Genomic DNA, 22972 nt, shown 5'->3' with positions numbered 1-22972 from the left:
CCCTTCTTGTGCAATGTCCCCTGGCAAACCACAAGAGGAACCGAGTCACCCTGACTAAGCCAGCCTGGTTCAGGGGCTGACCACAATATAGTGGGCACCTTCCTGGCAAGCCCCCCTCGCTCCCAGGGAGGGATCAGCAACTCACCGGAGTAAGGAGGCACTCAATGGCACCTTGCAGGGGTGTGGTGTGGTACCAGCAGGGACCCAGGCCATGCCAGGGTGCAGCCCTGCCGCTTCCATCCCCAGCTCTACCCTGGGGACAGAGGTGGCTCTCTCTGAGTCTTTAGAGGCACTTCCTGAGTGTGGGCAGGGGATGGCTCCTTCCCACATCAGGCTCAGTAGAGAGTGGTTGACCCAAAGCGTGTCCCTTGAGCCACAGGGTGCCTTTGGGCACATCTCCCAGTGCAACACCTAGTCTGCAGCCTGAGTAGCCAGACTCTCCTCGGATGGCCCTGGAGGAAAGCAGTGCCTGATAAAATCTTTCTCATCATTTGAAAGTGTTTGGCCACAGGAGGATGTGTTACCCAAGTGCTGCCCTGGCTTGGAGTGGAGGAGACAGTTGCAAGCATTAGCTAGGGACAGAAGGACAGGGGTGCTTTAAGACAGCCCAGGGGCTGTGGCATCACAGGCACCTCATGGTGCTGGGGAAGCTCCAGCTACAGGATGCAGGGGTAGTTTTGGGCAAGTCACTCCTGCCCACCCCACCCAGTTCTTCTGAGAGACACTTCTTTGATCTCACATGTAGAATAGCTTTCTGCCTTGCACCTTCCCCTTACATGCTGGTGATGGAGAGCCTTTTCGTGGGGCACTACTGCCAGCTGGGTACCTCTGCCCATGCTGCCTGCTGGCTCCCTGGTGCCTGGCAGCAGCAAGAAGTTCATGGCACAGATAAGGGTTCATCAAACAGGATGCTGGGGGTGTAGAAAACACCTAAGTTACCTCACTGCTTGTGTGGTAGGGAGTGAACAAGTGGCTCTGCCCATCCTGCGGATGTGCAGTGCCTCTACCCTGCCAGTGAGTCGAGGCACAGGGTGGCTGCAGTGATGTGCCACATCTAGAGACAGCCCCATACTCATGCAGGCAGCCCTTGCTGTAAGTGACAGCAGAACCACCCAGCCTGCAGAGCTGCTCCTGGGAACAGCAGTTGCTCTGCCTGCACCCTGCCCAGCTCCCCACAACACTGTGGATCTCTGGAATGCTGAACAGGCCAGCAACCCACATAGCCCTCCCTCAACGACACTCATCTTCAGTCATGAGAGTGGTACCAAGAGCTATCACGCCGGCTTGGCACAGGGGTGACCCAGGCATGGGAGGTGCTGGCAGCAGATGGAGCAGGCACCAGCACCCCAGACATCACCAGTGCTTTTGTCACTTATCGGGTTTAATGCAGAGATTTCAATCTTCTCCTGTCTCACAAAGCAAGCCCAAAGACAGATTCCTCTATCACCTCCACCACTCCTTGCGTGCTATTGCCTGCTTCCCACCTGTGTGGCTCTTTGCAGCATGGGCTCTGTCCTCCCCTGCACCCTGAGGAGGGCTGCCAAGGGCCAGTGGATGAACATACTCAGCACCAAGGGCCATGTCTTCAGCCAGGACCAGTCCCTGTTGAGCAAAAATGTCCTCTGCTCCAGCCAGGAAATCCTGTGGCATCCCCTCTGGCAGGCACTGTGCCCAGCTGCATTTTCCCCGAGGCAGGAGGATTCTTGAGGACGTTCTTCATCCTTCGTCAGGTCAGGGATGGGCTTTCCTCTTTCTCATCTCCCTGCTCCAGTGTCTCATCAGGCCAGGGATGGGCTTTCCTCTTTCTCACCTCTCTGCTTCAGTGCAGTCAGCAGTTTGGTGCTTCTCCCCTGGGATCTCCACTGTCTTTCTGCTCCAAGAAGCTACTGTGTCCTGTGACTTGCCAGTCTATTTAAATTGCTGTTTTATTTTCTGCAGGTAGGGCAGGCACTGGCATTATGTGCATTTTAAGGTCTTCTTTACATCTCAACCTCTTTGCTTTTGTGGATCTACAAACTGCCCTGTCCATGCTGCCCATGCTGTTGCAAACTGCTGGGCTTTGCCCTGTGCAGTGTCCCCCAGTTGTGTGTGACACCAGGGAAGAGATAGCCCCATCTGAATTGCTACTGTTGTGGCTGTCCAGCTTTCCATACACAGGGGCAGGTGGTGCTTGCTGAAGTTGTCTTTCCAGAAGTCCTGACTTCTGGGGCAAGGCACTGAAAGAAAAAATTAAAAGCTAAAATAATGAGGGGAAAGATGTTGCTAACCATTTGTTGTCACATTTGAAGTGAAGTGACTTGCTCCTCCTCCCTCTTGCTGTTCTGCTTTCAGAGCAAGATGGTTACAAACACCAATTAAACTGTGCTTGGGCCATGGGCAGAGGGGTACAGGCTTTTTCCTATCTGAGCAGTAAACTCAAAAGGTATTTTCTGCACTTTTCTGCTATGAAATGGCAAGGCAACATGGGGAGTGCTTTCCTAGGTTCTTTTTATTTTTATTCACCCTTGAAAGGAAAAGGACTGTTTTGCAGAGAGGCATTTTGGATGGACTCACCAGCCTGACAGAAGACAAGGCAGGACCTGCTCCTTCTACCTGTACCTGCTGCTCTGCCAGGGACTCAGCTGGCCCAGCCCTGCGATGAGACTGTATCTGGCTCCTCTGGGGAGAGCTGCCTGCAGGGGGCAGCTCCCTGTGCTGCCCTGCTCCAACCACAGCTGCCAACCCTCCTTTTCTGCCTCTGGCAGTCAAAGGCTTCCTTGTGCCCAACAGCTTCACACGAAGGCTTCCTGGTGCCCAACAGCTAGAAAACTCACTTCTGCTCTTAAAGGCACTCACATCCTTCGGCAGAGGCGTGAGGCTGGGAGCAGCGTCCGTCCTGATGGGCACCGGCGTGGGCAGTGAGCAGAGGTGTGCTGGCTGCTGCGCCTGTTCCCTCTGCAGTGGGGGTGCCGCAAGGGTACTGTGGGGCTGCTGGGGGCCGCTGTAATGTGTCTGCTGGCCTGAAGACCATTGCTCTCCACAATGAGCCGGAGAAGGCCTGCCCCAGGGAAGTCCATGATGACCACCCCCCAGCACACGGGCTGTCCCCGCCGGCGCCGCAGGTACTGGTAGCAGCGCGGGTTCACAAAGCCGGCTACCTCCTTGGGGCAAGTGAAGAGCCCGTTGCCAGAGCAGAAGGTGAGGTGCATGGTGGCAGGGTCCCCACTGGCCGCCCTCTCCAGGTGCCGCCGTACCTGCACCCACTTGCACTCCAGTGAGAGAACGTTCCAGGCATCACTGATGCTCAGCTGCTCATAGGGGATGCCCAGCACCTCCTGCGCCAGTGCCTCCAGCACCACAATCTTCCCTCTCACCTGGCCCAGTGTTGGCACCTCCTCCCGGCACCACACACAGCCCTGTCCCTCCTCCAGCAAGCAGCGCTGCAGCTGGGAGGCGAAGCCAGGCCGGGAGAAGATGGGCAGCTCCTCCTTGATGCGCATGAGCACAGCCTCGCCAGGGTGTGCGCGGAGGAAGCGCAGGGTGCGGCGCAGGACCCCCCGCAGGCTGGCCCGCTGGAAGGTGCAGAGGTGGTACACGTGGAGCTCGCCCCGTGCCAGCTTGCAGCGCACATCCAGGAAGCGGACACCGGCTGCCAGCTGAGCCTCCAGGCCCCAGCTCTGGCACCGCAGGCGCCGGCCACCGAACAGGCTGAGGGAGTCATGGGTGCCAGGGATGGAGAGACGGGAGAGGGGCAGGGAATCAGGGAGCCCCGCCATCCAGTCAGGGCAGCAGGCTGCTGGCTGGGGTGTGCAGTCAAATGCTGCACTGCGCCAGCACTGCTCCTCCATGCCACTGGGAGAGTAGACACCCCGGTGCCTGGCCAGCTGTACAGAGGCCTGCTATGGAGGAGAAGTATAACATGAGCAGTGGGTGCACCACACACCACATGGCCCAATGCATCCCAATTCCACTCCTCCCCAGAGGTGTCCCCACCATGCCGTGAAACCCTATAGCATACCATGCGCCCCATACATGTTGCTGCCAGTACTCTGCAGCATCGCACTGTATAGTTCCCAGTTCCCCTCCCATTCTCAAGAACTCATCCCCCTACCCTGGACCCCCACCACACCCCAGCCTTCCCGTCCTGTACCTACCTGGGTTTGCCTGTGGCTACGGGATGCAGGCCACCAGATGGGACACACAGCCATGGGTGCCAGAGGCACACTGGCAGGTAGAGCTGGATGCCAGCCATTAACGCTGTGATGGTCATGACGCGCATCCTGCCTCACATGTGACACGTGCACCAGGGATTCATCCTCAGCCCTCGGCCAAGAGGAGCACTCGGCAGACATGCAGAGCTGGAAAATCACCTGGCTGATTCCTAAAGCAGTCAGTCAGGCCTCTGCACCTCCCTCCTCAGGAATCAGGATGAACGGGATTGGGGTGCTCCAGGGCCCCTTAATGCTACCTGTTGGAGCAGCTAGCTGTGCAGAGCCCCTGGGTGCCCACTGCAGAGCCATGCCCCAGGTTGGCTCTCAATGGCACCTGGCCCGCCCTGATGATGATTGCCATTGTCCCTCTCATTGTCCCGGGAGCTGGTGCCTGGGGTGGGTAACTTGCCTGCTGCCTTGGGGACACAGCTATGGGGCACCCTGGCCAGCAGAGCACTCTGAGCCAAATGGGTTTGGGAAGTAGGTCACAGACACCTCTGAGCATCCCACCAGGAACGCATCCCCTCCGCCTGAGCAGGGAGGGCAGAGGACTCACAGGATCACAGAACTGTTAGGGTTGGAAGGAACCTCGGGAGATAATCCAGTCCAATCCCCTGCTAAGGCAAGGCCACCCAGAACAGGTTACACAGAACGCGTCCAGGCAAGTTTTAAATGTCCCCAGAGACAGAGACTCCATGACCCCCTAGCACCCTGTTCCAGTGTTCTGCCACCCTCAGCATAAAGCGTTCTCCCTCATGTTGAGGTGAAACTTCCTGTGTTTTAATTTTATTGCTCCTCGTTCCTGTCGCTAGGACCACTGAAAAGCATCTGGCACCATGCATCCTCCCAGGGCTGCTTTCTGCCGTGGGCTCTGCCACTGCAAGGACACCAAGTGCAAGGACAGGACGGGGAGCACTAGTATATGTGTGTCCCTGGGCGCAGGGAGCAGCAGCGAGACTGAGGCGGGTCCCCTTGGGCAGCCCCTGCTCGGGAGCTCCGGCCGCCTCCCTGTGCTACCTCCCCTACGCGCTGAACGCAGCCCCGCCTTGAACTGCAGCAGGTTGCGTCCGCCTCCCTGGCCCCGCTGCCAGCGCTGCCGGGAAGGGCCTGGCTCGACGAGCGGTAAAGAGGGGCCAGGGGAAGAGGTCCTTCCCCACCTCGCGCGGCATGGCGGTAGCGGGCGGTAGCGGCGGCGACGGCGGCAGGGGCAGGTCCTGCTTCGTGCTGGGCGCCTCCGGAGAGACGGGCCGGGTGCTGCTGCGGGAGCTGCTGGCTCGGCAGCTCTTTGCCAGGGTGACACTGATCGGGCGGCGCTGGCTGAGCCTGGGCGAGGAGACCGGCGAGGCCGTGGTACGTTGGGGCGGGCGTCCCTCGGGGGTCCCGAGGGCCGGGGTGGCCGCGCTGACCCTTGGGCGCCCCGCAGGAGCAGGTTGTGGTGGACTTCGAGCGGCTGAGCGAGCACGCTGCTGCCTTCCTGGGACACGACGTCGGCTTCTGCTGCCTGGGCACCACCAGGGCCAAGGCTGGCGTGGTGAGTGGGGCCCCGGGGAGCGCAGAGGTCCTGCCTGCCCCCTCCCTCCCATGCTGACCCTCCTCTGTCCTTTACCCGCAGGATGGCTTCATCCGTGTGGACCGGGACTACGTTGCGCAGGCGGCACAGCTGGCGCAGGCAGGGGGCTGCAAACACTTCCTCCTGCAGTCCGCCCGGGGGGCAAACCAGGACAGCCACTTTCTCTACCTCCGGGTGAAGGTGAGGAGGCACATGGAGGGAACTCCTGATGCTCGTGCAGGAGTCAGAAAATGCTGGGATGCTCAGGAATGAAGCAGGAGCTGAGGTCTCTAGAGATGCGAATGGCTCTGGGGGTCCTGCTAGGGGACAAGGGGACAAGGGAACAAGGGAAGGGGGTTGGCTGGACAGCTGTGCAACTGGCTTTGTCCAAAGCAGCACAACACCAGCATGCAGCATCTGTCTCCCTTTTCAAACCACAGAAAGACCTGCTCAGGTCTCCAGCCCGATCCCAGCTCCCCAAACTGGGATGGCTTCACTGCTAGGTCAGGAGGCTCACAGCTGTGTCCAGGTGAGATGTGAACTATCCCAGGGTGGAGAACCCACAGGATCCCCATGTGGGACCATGATCATTGTGAAGGTTTTTTGTGTGTTGCGGCCCCCTGCATCTACTGGACTCACTACTGTCTCCAGTGTCCTGTTCTGGGATCCCTAGGCTGGGCACTGTCCAGATGCTGGCTCAGGAGCTTCCAGTTGCAGTTAGCATGATGGTTGCAAGGGTGCAGTGCTGATTAACAGTCCACCACCGTGGACACTCGCCCCCCACTGCCTTTTCCTGGGGAGCTGCTGGCTGCCCTGGCAGTGCCTGGCCTGTACCAGCTTTAAATTGGCTTTAGTGCAGTCCTGCCCATGGCTTAGCAGCCCTTTCCTGCCAAGTCACGTCATGGGAGGGATGGTGCTTGCAGTCATCCTTGTCTCTTTTCGTCCTGCCCTACTGCTGTGACAGGGAGAAGTGGAGAGCCTGGTCCAAGCTGTTGATTTTGATCGCTGTACCATTCTCCGGCCAGCGTGAGTAGCAGTGAAGGGAGGGTGGAGGCAGGACTTAGGTGGAGGGTTGCCAGGTCAGCGGGCTAGGAGATGGAGAAAGAGAGAAAGGATGTGTAAGGGAAGGGCTGGGGAGAGAAATGGAAAAAGCCACCAGCTGCAGATGCAGCTCCTGGACAAGCACGCTGCTTCCCAATGCTGCAGGGAGCAAGCACAGCAGTTTCCCATGGCCTATATCCCAATGCTAGTGTCACATGCCATGTAAGAAGAGGGTTGGGTTGAAAGCAGAGGTTGGGGGACATAGGTCAAAGCTTATCTCTGCACAGACCTTGACCTTCTGCAGGGGAGATACTTGCCTGTATCTCTTCAGGTATACTATGCTCTTGCCACCTGGGAGTACTGGTATCCTGGTTTTGACAGCAGTGGGGAAAGGAGTTTTATGTCCCAGGACTCAGCTCAGTCACTTTTTGGGACCCTGCCAAAGCCTCATGTGGGTTTAGCAAGCTGGGCTGGGCCTCTAGCACAGCTGGAGAACCCAGTCTCCAGCTTTCTTCTGAGGGAATGGCTTCAGTCTGACCCACCTTACCTGCTCGCTCTGCAGGATGCTGCTGTGCAAACGCCAGGAGTCTCGGCCCATGGAGTTGATAGTCCAGCGGTTTCTGGGTGTTGTGGCTTGGGTCTTCCCTACTGCTTACTCAGTACCTGTAGAAATGGTGGCCAGGGCTATGGTGGCCAGTGTGCTGCAGCCAGGCAAGGGGAAGGTGGAGGTGCTGGAGAACAGGGACATCCATAAGCTGGGAAAGGCAGTGCCACAGCAGGGCACATAGAGTAAAAGGGGCAGGCAGGAAAGAGCTTGATTCACTGTTCAGATGCTCTTCTGGGCCAAGGATGAGTGCACAGGCGGGAGAGGAGCAGGGTGGTTGCATGGCCAGCATGGGAGTAGAGATGCACTTCTTTGCATGTCAGCTGGTTCTGTCAACTGATCAAAAATGCAGGTGCTGGTTGGTGGGTGACAAGAAACTATGGGCTCTTCTTCTGGGATCCTGCATGCAAACCTGGGTTAAAATGGTGTAATCCGGGCAAATTTTATTTCTTAAATAAAATCCTGTGACTGGTCTGTTTGTGCCATCTTTGGGTTGAAATTGTGTCTGTCACCTCGTCAATTGAACTGCATCTGTTCACAAATTGTGCCTTTGGTGACACTTCAAGGAGCACACACAGGCAGGTGGCCATGCTATGGACAGCCACAGAAAAAGCAGAGACAGTGCACAGCTGCCTGTGCTGAGGCTGCACTCCACAGAGCACACGGTGGCACCAGTGCCGCTTGCATAGTGGAGCTCCTGGGAGCTCAACAGTATTTGGTGAGGTGCCTAGGATGGTGGCTCTGCCTGCAGTAGGTCTCTTGACCTGCCTCTCTGTCCCCACTGATCTGCTGTGGGTGCAGAGGGACTGCTACAGGGAGGCTGCTGTTCAGACCCAGACTGTCACTTTAGTACCTGTAGGAGCATAAACACTATGCAAATACTTGCATTGACTTGAAAATGCCTGTAACCAGCAGGCTTCTCTGGGCTTTCCTTGCAGACACAAGTGAACCAGAGCTCTGCCCTATGTTCCCAAGGGTGCTCTGCATGTGCAAGAGGTGAGGCCAGCCCCATGCATGTTTCAGGGTAGGTTTGCCCCTGCCCTATGCTGTCCTGGTGCTGGAAGAGAATCAGGTCGCTGCTGTGGACACAGAGCAGGCACAAGGAGCAGTGCCGTGTGCCAGCCTCATCCCTGACCGCTCTCAGGGTCGAGGAACCCAGTGGCTCTGCAGCTGGGACATGGGTCTTACGTGACTCCCGTATTCTCAGCTGGCCAGAGTCCCAGTGCTCTGGGTATTGCTGCTTTCCAGGATTTTCTGTTCGACCTCACCCATGCCTCCTGTGTCAGTGACTTGGCTGTGGTGAGTGGAGTGAGCCTGACTCTCTTCTTCTTCCTCTTACACAAGCACTTTACCCATTGGGCTGGGCCTCAGAAGCTTGGCGGAGGCAGTTGGCTGGTATAGCCTCAAACTGTATGTTAATGGGGAGTGTGTTAATGATCTCCTCAAACACATGGGCGGCTTAGTCCAAAGGTAACAAATGAGGGTCATGGAGCCATAATTACTGATGAGAGCAAACTCAATACTTTTAGAGTAATGTTTAGTGTCAAAAGGGAAATACGAGGTAAGCTGGTCAGGAGCATCACACAAGTATCTGAGGGGTGTTAAGCTTACACAGCACAAAGTCTGTGTAAGCATGTAGCAGTGGATTACATAGGCATAAAAGCATGCCAACACTCAAAGAGATTCTTAAAAAAAGGTGATATGCTTACACAGAGGAGTGAAAATGAACACCTGAAGTGGAAGACCTTAAAGGAAGTGAAAATTGAAAGGCAAGCCACAGAAGATTTGAAGAAAGCATCCTAAAGGCATAAAAATTAATCATAACTATGTAAGAAGCCCCAGGGATGGAACATGATCTGGCTCTGTAAGAAGGAAACAGCCATCACAGAAAGGCTTGGTGAGTTACTAGCAGTGGCCTTTGCTCTGCAGGAGCTCACACCAGCATTATGCCTTAGAGGACAAAGCACTTGGGGGGGAGGGGAGAATAAATGCTTTAAACCCCACCTTTAGAACACATGGTTAGAAATCTTCTGGAAGGAGTGCAGACAAACTGCCAAACACATGCCTGGGTGAGAATTACAGCAATCCCTCGACCAAAAAGTCAATGTTGTTACATATGATGCTGATTTTTAAGAAGTTCCAGTGGGAACCAGGAAACCACAAAGCAGCAAAGCTGCCTTCTATAAAAGGCAAGTTGTTAGAAAGGATAATAAAGTCTTGAAATAACATGGCCTAGGATAAATCTGGTGTAATGGGAGATTCCACATGGTTTTTGAGGGGGCAGTTGCAAGGCACAAACCTAGAGCGCTCTTGAGGGAAGCCAGCCATTGTGTACACAAGACAACTTGGTCCTCAGAGTGCACTTGGTTCTCCAAAAAGCTCTCCCAGAAGAGCTCTTAAAGAAATTCAGCTGTCGTGGGAAGAAAAGAAAGGTCTGGGTAGTTTCTTATTGGAAATATTTTCTTAGTGCTTTAAAGCCTTGAAACACACAAACCAAACATTTCTTACTGGACAAAGGTCCATGGAAAATACAAGCTATTTCTGTGTAACCCTTGTTTCTGCTCAGTGGTATACAGTTTCTTTTTCAGTGTTCCAGAAAAGTCTCTGCTAAAATGCACAACTGCAATCCCAGCACATTGTATCCCAGTATAGCTTCTTTATCACCTTGCATGAAGTTTCATCAGTCATTCTGGACCTCAATTTCCACAACTTGGTCTGTGCATTCATTAAACCCCCACCCTAGGGCTGTGGAAGAAATTACAGAGCATCAGTCACTGAGCAGAGCCACAAGAGCAGGGGATTTGTCCATGCAGAGCTGAAAGAGGTATAAAGTAGGTGAAAGTCTTTAGGGGGTAGACCCAGTTCCTCTGTGGAGTCTCTCAGGGCAAAGCTCTGGGCTCCTCCGAGCATTGGGAGCTCTGCGGAGCTGGAGCCATGCCCTCTGCACGCCTGGAGCAGCTGCCTGCTTTCCAGGGGCATGCAGCTCAGCCGGAGCTGGGAGAAGAGCACGTAGGAGTGTGGGTCTGCTGGACAGCATTTGCACAAACCGCCTGATCCCACAGATCTGAGCTCCCCTGGGATTTTGACGCTGACTTTATTACTGAAGATTAATGAGAAAAAATAACTGTATTCCCAATGGCTCAGCAGCTGAGTGCGAGGCTGCGGGGCCTTCCCATGCGGTCCCATGGCCCCGTTGTCCTTCCCAGCCCTGGAGCTGTGAGAACCACCGGCACCTCTCATCCACCCCCCACACCAGGAGGTGCCCAACCGGCCGGCAAAGCACCCTGCAAACAGCACCTCGGTGTCAAAGGGGCTTTTCAGAGCAGCAGCGGAGCGGGCAGGCACTGATCTGACACTCACCAGAACACCCTGGTACCATCTCTGCTAGCAAATGAATGCCCTGGATGCACTCTCTGGCCCTGAGGGCAACTGGCACCGCCCACGAAAAGTGCTGGGCTTGCAAAGAGCAGGGCACTGCACCACAGCTGATGGGAGATGGGGCAATCAGGGTCTGGGCTACCCCCAAATTCGGGTGAAGCATCTCCATGCTAATTACAGAGCCTCCCCCCAGCTCCTTTGTGAAAAGCAGCCTGTGAAGAAGTAAAGTACCTCCGTCCTCTGTAGCGGCCGTTGTTTCATTCCCCCCTCAGTGAGGCATGAGGTGGGCTAGTGGACGTATCAGTGCCAGGCAGTGGGAAGGAACCTGGCTCCCCTGCTTGAGTCCATCCAGAGGTCTCTCATCAGCCCAAGCTCAGGCAAACATCATTCAAGAATCTTATCCTTTGAAATTTTAGGCTGTACTTTTTTCATTCAATTTCCATTGCAAGCCAGTAAAACAGTAGCCCAAGCTTTGTAGGGATACAGTTTCCAGCACACTTGTGGCTTTCAGTTACTCACATGCTGAGATACAGAAGCTGGCTTGCTGCATAATCCCAGAACAGCAGGAAACAGAACTACAACACAAGCCCAAAGTGCATCCAGAAGCAGGAACCAGAGCCAGGCACACCTCTGACACAGCTCAAGAGGGCAAGAAATAAGGCTCAGAGCTGAGCTTAAATGTAGCCCTGGGCTGAGGGAGCAGGTGGGGCTGGTCAGCACAGTTAAGGCCCTTGGGATGTGGACAGCTGGGAGGGGAGCAAGGTCTCCTATTCCCAGCTCCAAGCTGTGGGTGTTAAACAAGGTACTTAGATGCACATTTCCATAGTCACCCAGGCAGTCGAGGTCGGGACAGGCAAGTAGCAGACTTTCAGGGTGAATCCTGAGCCCACACCTGGGGCAAGATGCCCAGGGAATATCCTGGTTGAGGTGGAGCAGGAGGTGAGAGCAGAGTGGAGCCACACTCCTGCACTGTGCCTGCAACAGGGTGGCTGTAATTGTACAGGCACCATCGTGGGGTGACAGAGACTCGTGAGGGTGTGAGCAAGTCCTGCTACACAAACTGCAGAAGAGCTGGTGCTGAGGCTCTGCCTGTGTTTGAGGGTTTTCCCCTCATGCAGACCCAGGTGATGGGCCGTGACCCGGGTGACCCTGCTGAGGACAGGCTGTCACATTCCAGCTGACAGGCAGCAGGGAAAGACCCAGGATGGCTGTGTTACCCTCTCCGCTCCAAGAACAGCTAAACTGTGTTAAGAGTGACTCCATGGCAGCTGCTGGTTGCAGCTCGTTGTCCGCCTCAGTGGCAAGGGGAGCCACTGTGTGAGGGCTTTGACTATGGCATCACTCAGGGCCAGGCTGGTCCCAGTGTTTGCCATGATTTACTTGACAGCAGGCAGCCTCCCTTGCTGGGGTTGCAGTTACACTGTGCTGGGTGCCTGGCTGAGGCCGGAAGAAACTCGTGCCACAGATGTCAGGACTATAGAGAGGCACTGGCTCTGTGGTTGCGAGTTAGTGGTGCAGTCAAAGAGATCTTACCCAAGCAAACAGAAATACCACAGCACTGTGCAGCACCCAAACCTTAAGGAAGCAAGGGACTGCATCCAATGAGACAGTGATGGGACAGAGCCATGCAGGGTGAGCCAGGGACCAGTCTCTGTTCAGGCCCTGCATCCCACATCATGGTCACTCCAAGCTCTGGTGTGTGTTTTACTGCTCTGAAGGGGCATCAAAAAGGATCCAGATTTTTCACACAATAAAATTCTGGGTGAGATTTTTTTTTGGCCTCATCAAAATGTCACTGTCAGATAAAACTGGAACATTTGCTACGATTAAAAGACTTTTTTTAAGCTTATATTAAAATGAATTTGTTCTGGAACAACAGCCACTGTCACTCACCAGCTGATAACCACTGTTGAAGCTGTGGGTATTTTGACGTTAGCCACAGCCTTCAATTCAACAGCAAGACTTCTCATTAGCTGTTTTTAAGAAAGTGACCTTTTGCACTGGAAAACACCTTTCTTGAATGAAGTATTTCTGCCTGGCTTATCTAAATACTGGTATGTCATTAAGGAGAAACCCTATGGGCTTCTTGAAGTGCCCCAAACAGCAGCCTGGCCCGTCCAGTTTGATTATCAGATCTAACCTCAGAAAAAACCACATTTTTTTCCTCTTGTGTGAGCTTAGGGAGGAGAAAACAATATCCAGAAGCTGCTGTGCTGGGGCCAGCTGGGGAGGACGGACGGCATTGGTTACAGGGCTGGCGGGGGTCCAGCTCTTGGTGCTATATAGGAGCAAGAGCAGGGAGCCAGGCTTCAGACTGAGCCACTGCCTGCTTTAGACATCATTCACACCCTTCTCCTGGGTGAGGAAAGCTACAGCCTACCAAGATGTGCAAAGGACTAGCAGCGCTGCCCCACACATGCCTGGAGAGGTGAGAGCGGACAGCCCGTGAGGGGATGTGGGGGGCCTGCCTCCCCACAGGTCTCTGACAGGGGTGGCTGCGGGCAGAGAGGCTCTTCCTATAGCACATCCCCATGATGAACATCTCCAATTGGGACTGGGGTGGCCCAGCTCTGGGGAGGGAGGGAAGGGAGGCTTGCTGGCAGGGGCTCAGCAGGATGCTGTGAGTGGCTAAGACCCCTGGGGGGTGAGCGCTGATAGAGTCCCGAACTCTCCCCTCCAGCTTGGGAACCTTTCTGCTGGGTGAGTTTGGGCCCAGACCCATCCTCAACCTCAGCTGCTCCCCTGTGCGAGCCTGGAGCAGGAATGTGTTGTCCTCAGATCCTAATATTTGCAAAACACAGGAGGCAGGGAAAGAAAGTAGGAAAGCGGTTGCCTTTCTGAGGCACAAACAGTCCTGGCTCCAAAGTGCCTCAAAATCCTCTTGATGTGCCTATGTCTCCCTCCCAGACAGATCAGCCATCCTCAGCCCCTCTCAAGAGGCTCAGCTCTGTGCAGAGCACCCGCTCTGCCCCACCTGTGGCGACCATCCTCATCTTCATACCCCTCCGCTCTGGCAGCTGCCTCAACCTGCCCTGGGTGGTGGTGGTGCTTCCCAGGCTGCTCTTGCCCCTTGGGAACCCAGGCAGGCTCCAGCCCCCAGCTACTTCCATGCTCAGCAAAACCTATGGAGCTGGAGGGGATTTGGAGGGGCTCTGGGGAGAAGCAGAGGTGCAGGGGAGGCCACTGCACAAGGCTGGCGTAAAACCTGATAAAAGAGTTTACATGTAATTACCCAGTGAGGATTTCCTACAGCTACAAATGCCTTAGTACTGTATTTAGAGGAGAGTGAGGATGGTGTTCAGTGCTCAGGAGGGAGCTTGGGAGAAGCCCCCATTCATCAGTGGAAGCTGTGCCACAGGAGACTTGATGCAGCTTGCCCCAAAACAAGGCAAATTCCCATCACAGGCACAAACAGCAGCACAGGCCTGCCACAGTTTCTTTGCTTGAAATGTGCCTTTTGGTCATCCTTCTGGCCCTGTGCTCACCTTGCTAGGTCTCCTGCAGCCTCTCGCACCATGGGTGGCTCAGCAGCACTTCAAGATATGGGTGATCCACACATTTCTGACTCTGGTGTCATCTTTCTTGTCACTCTTCTGCTACTTTCATATACTAAAATAGGTTTACTTCCACTGGTGCTAAGCTGATGCTTTCATTGACCTCCATTATATGCTTCAAATCCCCACTCTCGAAATCAGCTTCCCTTATACTTTTATGCATAGAGTTAGGACTGGGTTTATCCCATGTGCATCATTTTGTATTGCTCTACAGGCATTTCAACAGCTGCTTCATGAGATCCTCCTGCAGCTTCTCACAACTGATCCCCAAGTGCTGCACCCAGCTACTCCAATGCAATATCTGCTTCTTGGCCACTGTGTGTGGTGTGATACGTTTAACAGCACAGTCCCAGCCTGCATTCCCCTAGGGCCATCCCCATGCAGGAAAACATACCATGTCCCCTGCGTGTTTTGTGCTACCTTTCCCATGCTGTTCCCCACACTGTCATTCATGGGATGACCTTGTTCTCTCCAGCTGCCTGGGGTCTGGATAGCCCATCCAGGGTCCCCTGCAGACCCAAGGGGCTGGTACCCCCTGACTCTTCCCAAACCACGTGCTTGCTGGCCTCTCCAGAGAGGACCAATAGGTTTGGAGGAATCTCTTCCTACAGCCAGAGCTGCCTTGACTCCTCTCCAATAGACCATATTTGTCCATGTGTCCACCATGGCTCCCTGATACAGCTGCTGCTTATATGCCTGTACAGCATCACACTTGCAGCTTTATGGTTCCTCAAATCCCCCTGGCACCCTTTTCTGCTCAAAGGGCATTCCCTCTGGCACCTCCCTACCATAGCAGGAGCTTTAGCTTCCAGCTACAGCTTTAAGGTCTTTGAGCCTCTTTTTTTCGGTTTTGTTTGTGAAGCTGGAGTCTCTCCTGGCCCTCCCCAGAGCCTATCGTGCTATTAATGTGTTTGACAGAGCTTTTTTTAAAATAAAAAGATATTTTCTTTTCATGTTTCTTGGAAGCTGTTTCTCAGACTTTTTCTTGGCTTGCTCCCATATGTTCTCACACTTAACCTTCCACAGTTTACGGTTCTCCTGCTTTTTCTCACTTGGACATAGCTGAGGGGGTTGAAGGATGCCTTTTTGTTTATAACTGCCTTTTTTACCCTGCTGTTTAGCCTTTGCTGAAGCCTTGCTTGAAAGCTTATGATACATCTGCTTGGGGATGCCAGGATGATGTCTTTAAATAGCCCTTCCCTCCCGCCAGCCTGTAAGCACTCAGCCTGCTGCCTGTCCTTTCTCATTTCTTTTCAGCAGGCTTCTTCATCTTTGCCGTCTCCCCATATTTCATGAAGGTCCTATAGCTTGCTCGAGGGCAGGAAGTTTCTCGCTGCTGTCCCCACACTAGGACCTGTGGGGCTTCAGCAGGGTGGGCAGCCACTGATGGTGCATCAACAGCACCATGGGATGGAGTGGGGATGGAGCCATCAAGGAAGCTCCACAGGGAGCAGCAGGCAGTGGGGCTGCAGTATAGGTCCAACACCAATCCAGCAGACCAGGCTGTGGAGAAGCCCACCTACATCACAGCCCAAGGGAAGGTGGCCCAGGGCTGAGCTGAAATGGAGTCCCCAGCCATGTGAAGGTGTGGGGCTTAGCTATCAGAGGGTGAGAACTAGAGAGCAAGATTTTGAGTCAGGTCTCAGCATTATCCATTGCTGCTGCTTGAAGTCACCATCAATGACAGCCTGTCGTGGTTTAAGCCAGTCGGCAAGTCAGCCACGCAGTTTCTACTCCCCGCCCCCCCCCCCTCCCCCCCCGGGGGATGGGAAGGAGAATCAAAAGAATGTAACTCCCACGGGTTGAGATAAGAACAGTCCAGTAACTCAGGTATAACACAAACCACTACTGCTGCCACCAATAATAATAATGATAAAGGAAATAACAAGGGAAGAGAATTCGATACCACTCGCCGGAAATGAGCCCGACAGAGAAGAGGACGTGCCCTTCCGGAGCACTCCCAGTTACATCCCCCGGCATGACATGCTGTGGTATGGAATACCTCTTTGGCTAGTTTGGGTCAGGTGTCCTGTCCCTGCTTCCTCCCGGCTTCTCCTCCTCCCTGGCAGAGCATGAGACTCACAAAGTCCTTGGTCAGGGTAAACATTCTGACCAGCAACTGAAAACATCGGCTTTATCAGTATTATTCCCAGGCCGAAAGTCAAAACCACAGTGCTGCACCAGCTACTAAGAAGGAGAAAAACTGACTGCTGCTGCTGAACCCAGGACACAGCCAAACCTTGCGTGTGTGCTGGCCTCACTGGCGCCAGGGTGTGTGGGTTACTAGGTCCTGCTCAGACAGTGGTAGAGTCCTGCTCTTGCCTTGCCACCTCCTTAGGCTCTTGTTGTTAGATTCTGCTCTTAGTGCCCCTGCTCCCGCACAGCCCATGTTTCCCCCCCGCCTGCCTGGGCCTCCCTGACATCCACTGTCCTTGCTTTGGAGGTGGGCAAGCCCCTTTCCACTTGCTCTTCACCCCTGCTCCAGCCAGACAAAACCCTTGTGGTCAGGCACATGGTCTGATCACCTGAAGGGGACTGTCCCTGGTGCCCACACCAAGCACCAGCAGTGGGTTGGCCACGACAGCATTCCCAGCTCTGTCCTGAGCACTTCTGCTCAGCCCCTCTTTGATTGCTGCTCCCTGAGCTCATGTGTCCACTTCATCGTGGGCCACAAACACAGCTGCCTGTGAAAGCAAAGCCAAAGGGATGGTCACCCTGCCCAATCAGCTTTCTTGTGGCACCTTCTGCACCAGCCCATTGCTTTGATGCCAGTGGGGCTGCAGCTCCTGCCCACTTCACTTGCCCCCCTCGCTGCTGCTGTGCCATCTGTGTGGGTCACAGCCATGACACGGGGTCCTGGCACAGCGGTGCCAGTGGGGTGCCGAGGGGCACCCCAGGATAGCCAGCCTCAGCCTTTGTGTGTCGGGAGCCAGCTCCATCTTGGAGCATTTATTTGCATGTTATTTATTTATTAGAGGGAGTGGGATGAACAGTGCATAGCAGCATCTCCATACCAGAGACACCTTGGTGTGGGAGCGTGGGGACCTCATCACCCTTCACCCAAGGTCCTGGTCCTTCCAGGCAACACTGAAGCTTTCTCAGAAGCACGAGCAATGGAAGCTGTCCCTGCAGCTGTTGACATTTTCCATGAACACAGCCATGCTTCTGCGTCTGTGCTTATACCCACTGCAGGTGGTCCTTGCAGACCCCGCTGAGCTGTTCGCCCCGCTGCCTGCTCCCGCACTAGGGTTGCTGTTAGAGCCAGAATTCTGCAGCAGAAGTGGGGGGCAGCTGGTGGAGGAGCAGAGCCCATGTCGGGCCTCAAAAAGTCGCCCGTGGGGCTGATGGATGGAAAACCGAAACACAGCGTGAGTTTTAAAGGCAGGATGAAAGCTGAAGGAATGGGAATGAAATAGCAGACATAGCAAGAGAGTGAGCATCCACAGAGGACTTGTGAAAATAAACAGCAGAGAGGAGAAGCACAGTGAGCTCTGAATACAGGGAGCTGCAGCCCAGCTTTGACAGCTGTGCCATGGAGAATGCAACAAGCCCAGCTACCCTGTGGGGAAGCAGTGGGTCCCCTTGCTCTCATTCACCTCCTGTGCAGACATAAGGCTTATTTATTACTTATATACACACTATATATATATTAGGGCACCCTGCTCTGAATACTGATGTCAATGCAGGGCTGGCAGGCACAACATGGACAGGTGTGGGGCAGTCACTGCCATGCAGCCCAGCATGGCATCCTGCACAGCCTCCTCTCTGAAGGCAGCTCCTGCACCTCCTCACCAGCATTTCCACTGGGCTCATCACTATAGAAACTAAGTGCTGCACACATATCCCCTAATTCATCCTCAGAGCAGCCAGTTTCACTGATGCAATTATCCTGGCCACAGATGGGGACAAAGTAAAGACATCAAGATCAAGATCAAGCACTGCCGCTAATTCAGGCACCCTGGTTTGAAATGCTTTAGCCAGGCACCTTTACAGCATTAGGGTCCATTTATTCATGTCTAATTAATTACACAGCTTTGTACCTCACCAGTGGCTGTGCTAGGGTCCATGCACAGGCAAGCAGGGACCATTCCCACTGTCCTATCCTTTCTACCTGACCTGTCTTTGCTCATCCCTTCTTGCAGGGCCAAGGAGATCAAGACCAAGCTAGGCACACTGCTCCAGAAACCTGACTCGGCCATTGACTTCATTATCCCCTATCCAGAGAAGCCAGAGAAGCCTCTCAAGGCCCAGAAGTGAGTACTGTGCTGGAGTGGGCTGTGCAGGCACCCATGCCTAGCTGGAGAGGTGGATGAGAAGGAGCTGAAGCCCCCACTGCTGGTGGGCACAGCAGGCTTGACATGGCAGGCAGCTTGTGACATGGTCCTCATGGCCCACAGGGTAGATGTGGCTCAGACAGTTATGTCAGGGCAACATGAGACGTGTCAGGCCATACAGCTTTATGGAAACCAGATTTCTCATGGAAACTCAATTTACTTCTGATGAGATTTCACATTATTTGATAAAGTTTTGCCAGAGGCATTTGGTAATTGGACTTCTCTGAGTCACCCACCTCAGCCCAGGGGTGCCAGCTTTGCACAGTCTGCTGGCTTCAACATGGCAGTGTGTCCCCAAGCTGTGTGCATGGCCTGGCAGTGTGATGCCTGGCTCTGGGCAGCTCTGTGATTATGGCACCTTCTCACCTTACTGCCTTTGTCCCGAGTCTCTGCTCTCTGGCACTGAGCTGAGTTAATGACAAAGCAAAGAAGAGGAGAAGCTAGAGAGTCTGATGAGCTGTGCTGCAGGATTAACAGTTCAAAGGAGGCAAAACAAACCTTGGAAAGAAATGTTAGCTTAAACCTAAAAGAAGGACGGCTTCCTGGCCATATGATGATGGCCTTGCCTGGAGTACCTCCAATACAGCCTCAGGTAGCAGAGCCAGGTGCCTGAGCTGCTGCCCTGGCCACTTTTCTAGCACCCCTCAGCCCTGTCACCATCAGATGTGTGTGACTGTCCTGGAGACAATGCCCCTGCCCTGGGGCTGCACAAACAGTGCTGGAGGACCCAGGTCTGACAGCACCCAGACTGACTTGCTGGAGGTAGGAGGCTGACTGGCCCAGCCAGCCTTGCTCTTGGCACCGGGAGCAAGAGCTCATCTTGAAGGGTTTGAGTGGCCATGTCACAATGAAAACCAGGAGAAGCTCATGCCCACTCTTCATGAGGCCAGGTTTCTATTTCCTCTTTAAAATCATGACTTTTTGTTTTACACCTGTCCTCTTCAGCCCAGGCAATGTTACTCTAAACCAGTAACCCTCTGTCAAGGGATTGCTAAAAACTCAAAACAAACCAAAAGAAACCCTCAAAACAACCCACAGTGCAGATGAACAACCTGCTCACCCTGACGAGAGCCCACAGAGAGCATGGGGACACTTGCCAGTGCTATGCCTGTCTGCTACAGCACTGCCCAATGAGAGCTGCCTGGGCCAGGGAGGTCAGGCAGAGCCGCGACAGACAGTGCATTTCACACTCTGTCGCTGGCGTGCCCTGGATGTCTGCAAAGGAGACACATTTGTCCCCATTAGCTGTCTGTGCAGAAAGCCGGAGCACATCTTCACTCCCCGCTGGCTGGAGGAGTTGTTTTCTCCTGCACTGTGGAGTGTCTGTATCACTCATTGTCAGCATCTTGCTCAGAGTTAATTTCATCCCTGGGACATTCAGCTAATGGAAAAATGAATTTGGTAGTTTCCAGGAAATCTGGATTCTGTTGGGTAGTACCTGCAGCAATGCTCCCCCTCACCAGGGTGGGGAGACGCCTGCCAGGAACACAGGGGCAGGGAGACCTTTACATCCTTGGTGGCAAGTGCAAATGCAATTTGAGGTGCAGAAAGTGAATGACCAGAGCCCCCACCATGGTCTTTACTGTGGTTGCTGGTGGTTTGATGATGAGTGAGGGCTGGACTCCCAACCTGAGCAAGCCTTGCTTTTCTACCACACTCTTCTCCCAGCTGAAGCCAGGGCAGAGCGGCTGAATGGGAGCATCTGCACTTATCCCAGACCCACTGCCGAAGCACCAATGTCCCCAGGACCAGCAGGTTGTCCTGCCCACTGCTCCCTCCCCAGCCTCAGGGGTGCTCTGCTCACCCAGAGGGGTTCAGCCCCAGTGCATAGCTAAACAAGCAGCCAAACAAGCCTGAGTGCTGCATTGGCCGTGGGGAGTGGCGGTGGCCTGCAGTGAATCCAGCACTCAGCAATCGGAGGGGGGTTACCCTCCAACACTGGGCACCAGTGCACCCCAGGGCAGCGTGGTCAAACTCCTTGGGGCTTAAGAAAAACCCAACAAGACCCAGAACCACAAACAAAACCCCCCACAAAGCTCTTTAGTTGCACTGTCACATTTACATGAATTGCATTAAAAAGGAAGAAACAAAAAGAGAGGAAAACCCATGCACATGAAGAACACCGAAGGTTTTCACTGGGGAGGAAGGGAGCCAGGGCCTCATCCTGCCCTGCTGCGGGCCGTGGGAATGGGACAAGAGGGCTGTGGGAATTGAGGGGTGCTGACCCCCACCCGGCAGTGCAGGGCTAGAATGATCCAGCCTTTCCGCCCCCTCCAGCAGGAAGCATCCTTCCTCATCCCAGTGGAAAAACAGCGATGCTTTCCAGCTGCCTGCAGAGCCCTGCTCTGCCCTCCCATCTATGGGTGCTGGGGAAAGAAAGGGAACCATGGCTACAGAGGGGGCTCGATTCGCAGTTCAACTGTATCTCTGCTCAGACACCAGGGAATTAGCCCATCCAGCCCCATCCTCACCTTCCATGGTGCTTGGCTGTGCCTGGGAGGAGAGTACTATACTGCAGCTTAGTAGCATTCCCATTTCTCCACCATTGTTCTCAATCTGCAACAGTGTCCACAGCTTGTTACTTCATTCCTCCTGATTTTTAAAGGAACTGTTTAAAAACCTGGAGCCCAGACTGGTGCTGTGCTGAACATGGATCACCTGGGCTTTCTTTACTCCCTTCAGGCCATCACTGGAGGAGGCTCTGCAGTGGCATGATTCCCTGGAGAAGCTCCTGCAAAACCCTTGTAAGTTCACATTCACCTGTGGTCATGTCCCCCCTGGCTGCTCAACAAGGGGTCAGCCCCCTGGGACCACCAGTGCTCAATGAGGGCTTGTCTCCCCCCACAGATGGGCTCGCCAGCTTCCACAGCTTCCTGCGCTCTGAGTTCAGTGAGGAGAATGTCGAGTTCTGGATGGCCTGTGAGGACTACAAGAAAACCAAGTCCCCCATGAAGATGGCGGAGAAGGCCAAAAAGATCTACGAGGAGTTTATTCAGACTGAGGCACCCAAAGAGGTCAGTGGCCTTGGGGCAGGAGCTGGTACCAGGAGGGATGAGGCTGCTGCCCCAGTGGCCTAATCCCAAGGAAAGCATTGGCTGCAGGGCACCTTGTACCCTCAGCCAAGGGCAGCCCCATCCCAATGTGCTGCCCTCCCACCCTTCGCAGCCTTGGTGCCCCTGTTTGCATGATCAGGCTCTGCTGGGCTGTTTCCTGCCATGAGCACCTCCAGCACATGCCTGTCCCCCTCTCCCCACAGAGGGCTTACATTCATCATAAGGGGTGACAATTTACAGTCATCTCCCTCCCCAAGTTAGCTGTGCTGCAGGATAAACCTCATCCTTACAGATTTGCCACCAATAATCCACCCAGATAAATGAACCTACTTCTGTCCCTCCTCATAACCTTTGCACAGTTGTTGGTGGGACAGAGCAGGGGATGGGAGATGCCATCACCCATCCCTTGCAAGGGCAGGGTCCCCACATCTCTTACACTCAATCACAGGTGAACATCGACCACTTCACCAAAGCTGTGACCATGAAGAACCTGGTGGAGCCATCACCAAGCAGCTTTGACATAGCCCAGAAGAGGATTTTTGCCCTGATGGAGAAAGACTCCCTGCCCAGATTTGTGCGGTCGGAGTTTTATCAAGAGTTAATCAAGTAGCAATGTGGCAGGGCTGTGCGAGGCGTTCCCTGCGGGCGGCCCCACTGCTTCTATCTAAACACCTGCCCCTTCTCCTCAGCCGCTTTAATTTCTTGATACCACCCTAGAGGAGCACCCAGGAGCATTGCTAAGCATTCCCCCCTGTGCTTTGGACTGTCAGATGTCCGGATGTTTCTTCTCTTACAGTCTCTTTCCTCTCCCATGAAAGACGAGTTAGCAAAAACCCCTGTGATCCTCCCTGGGTTTGGGACCCATGAAGGGTGGGAGCAGCCCCAGCCCTGCAGTGACTGGGAGCTGGCATGTTCCTAGCACTGTGGGTCTTGGCTTTAGTCGGAGGCTCAGGGTTCTGGCTCTGCCTTCTCTAAGACATCTTAGGACGTGACAATTTTTCTTCCAGTTTTGCCCATGTTGCTGGTCTAGCTCAGGCTTGCCCTCTTCTACCAGCTTCCCAGGGTGTTGCTGTGGCTGCACAGCGTACCCTGTGGGTGCTGTCGTCCCTGGCTAAGTCCTGTAGTCCTGGGGTGCAGGCTGGCTCATGTCCGTCAAGGGACTGGCATCACCTGGTCTTCAGAAAGCAAATCATCAGCAGAAACAGTGATGGCTGTACGGCAGGGACAGCAGGGTGGCAGGGATGCTGGAATAGCAGGGACAGCTGAGCC

At 54.4% G+C, this 22972-nt stretch overlaps 3 protein-coding genes across 4 annotated transcripts; 2 read left to right on the top strand and 1 right to left on the bottom strand.

Annotated features, from left to right (window-relative positions):
* Window positions 1-2831: 2831 nt before the first annotated feature.
* LOC308224228 (1-phosphatidylinositol phosphodiesterase-like) lies at window positions 2832-4249 on the bottom strand (the record flags this gene model as incomplete). Its single annotated transcript, XM_080623983.1, has 2 exons — window positions 2832-3878; window positions 4205-4249. 2 exons carry the CDS (start codon window positions 4247-4249, stop codon window positions 2832-2834), a joined length of 1092 nt encoding a protein of 363 aa, XP_080480109.1.
* A 1072-nt stretch (window positions 4250-5321) lies between these two features.
* HTATIP2 (HIV-1 Tat interactive protein 2) lies at window positions 5322-7779 on the top strand. The gene is made up of 5 exons (XM_080623469.1): window positions 5322-5540; window positions 5614-5721; window positions 5803-5940; window positions 6704-6765; window positions 7343-7779. Exons 1-5 carry the CDS (start codon window positions 5358-5360, stop codon window positions 7566-7568), a joined length of 717 nt encoding a protein of 238 aa, XP_080479595.1. The 5' UTR covers window positions 5322-5357; the 3' UTR covers window positions 7569-7779.
* Window positions 7780-13146: 5367 nt separating this feature from the next.
* On the top strand, window positions 13147-22313 carry RGS5 (regulator of G protein signaling 5; the record flags this gene model as incomplete). 2 transcript variants are annotated; one of them, XM_080623421.1, is made up of 5 exons in its annotated part: window positions 13147-13190; window positions 18459-18569; window positions 21333-21394; window positions 21498-21664; window positions 22152-22313. In XM_080623421.1, 5 exons carry the CDS (start codon window positions 13147-13149, stop codon window positions 22311-22313), a joined length of 546 nt encoding a protein of 181 aa, XP_080479547.1. The 2 variants fall into 2 exon arrangements, with proteins under 2 accessions (XP_080479547.1, XP_080479546.1); XM_080623420.1 differs by having other exon boundaries at window positions 21498-21679.
* Between the last annotated feature and the right edge of the window lie 659 nt (window positions 22314-22972).

Source organism: Psittacula echo, assembly GCF_963264785.1.
Source record: "Psittacula echo genome assembly, chromosome: 7".
NCBI classification, from domain to species: Eukaryota; Metazoa; Chordata; class Aves; order Psittaciformes; family Psittacidae; genus Psittacula; species Psittacula echo.
This window is presented reverse-complemented; position numbering and strand designations above follow the sequence as displayed.

Bases quoted from the DNA above. Each gene is read 5' to 3' on its own strand.
- HTATIP2 (XM_080623469.1), top strand. From the start codon at position 5,358: ATGGCGGTAGCGGGCGGTAGCGGCGGCGACGGCGGCAGGGGCAGGTCC. The intron at 5,722-5,802 runs GTGAGTGGGGCC...CTTTACCCGCAG, and splicing joins CCAGGGCCAAGGCTGGCGTG to GATGGCTTCATCCGTGTGGA. The intron at 5,941-6,703 runs GTGAGGAGGCAC...CTGCTGTGACAG, and splicing joins TTCTCTACCTCCGGGTGAAG to GGAGAAGTGGAGAGCCTGGT.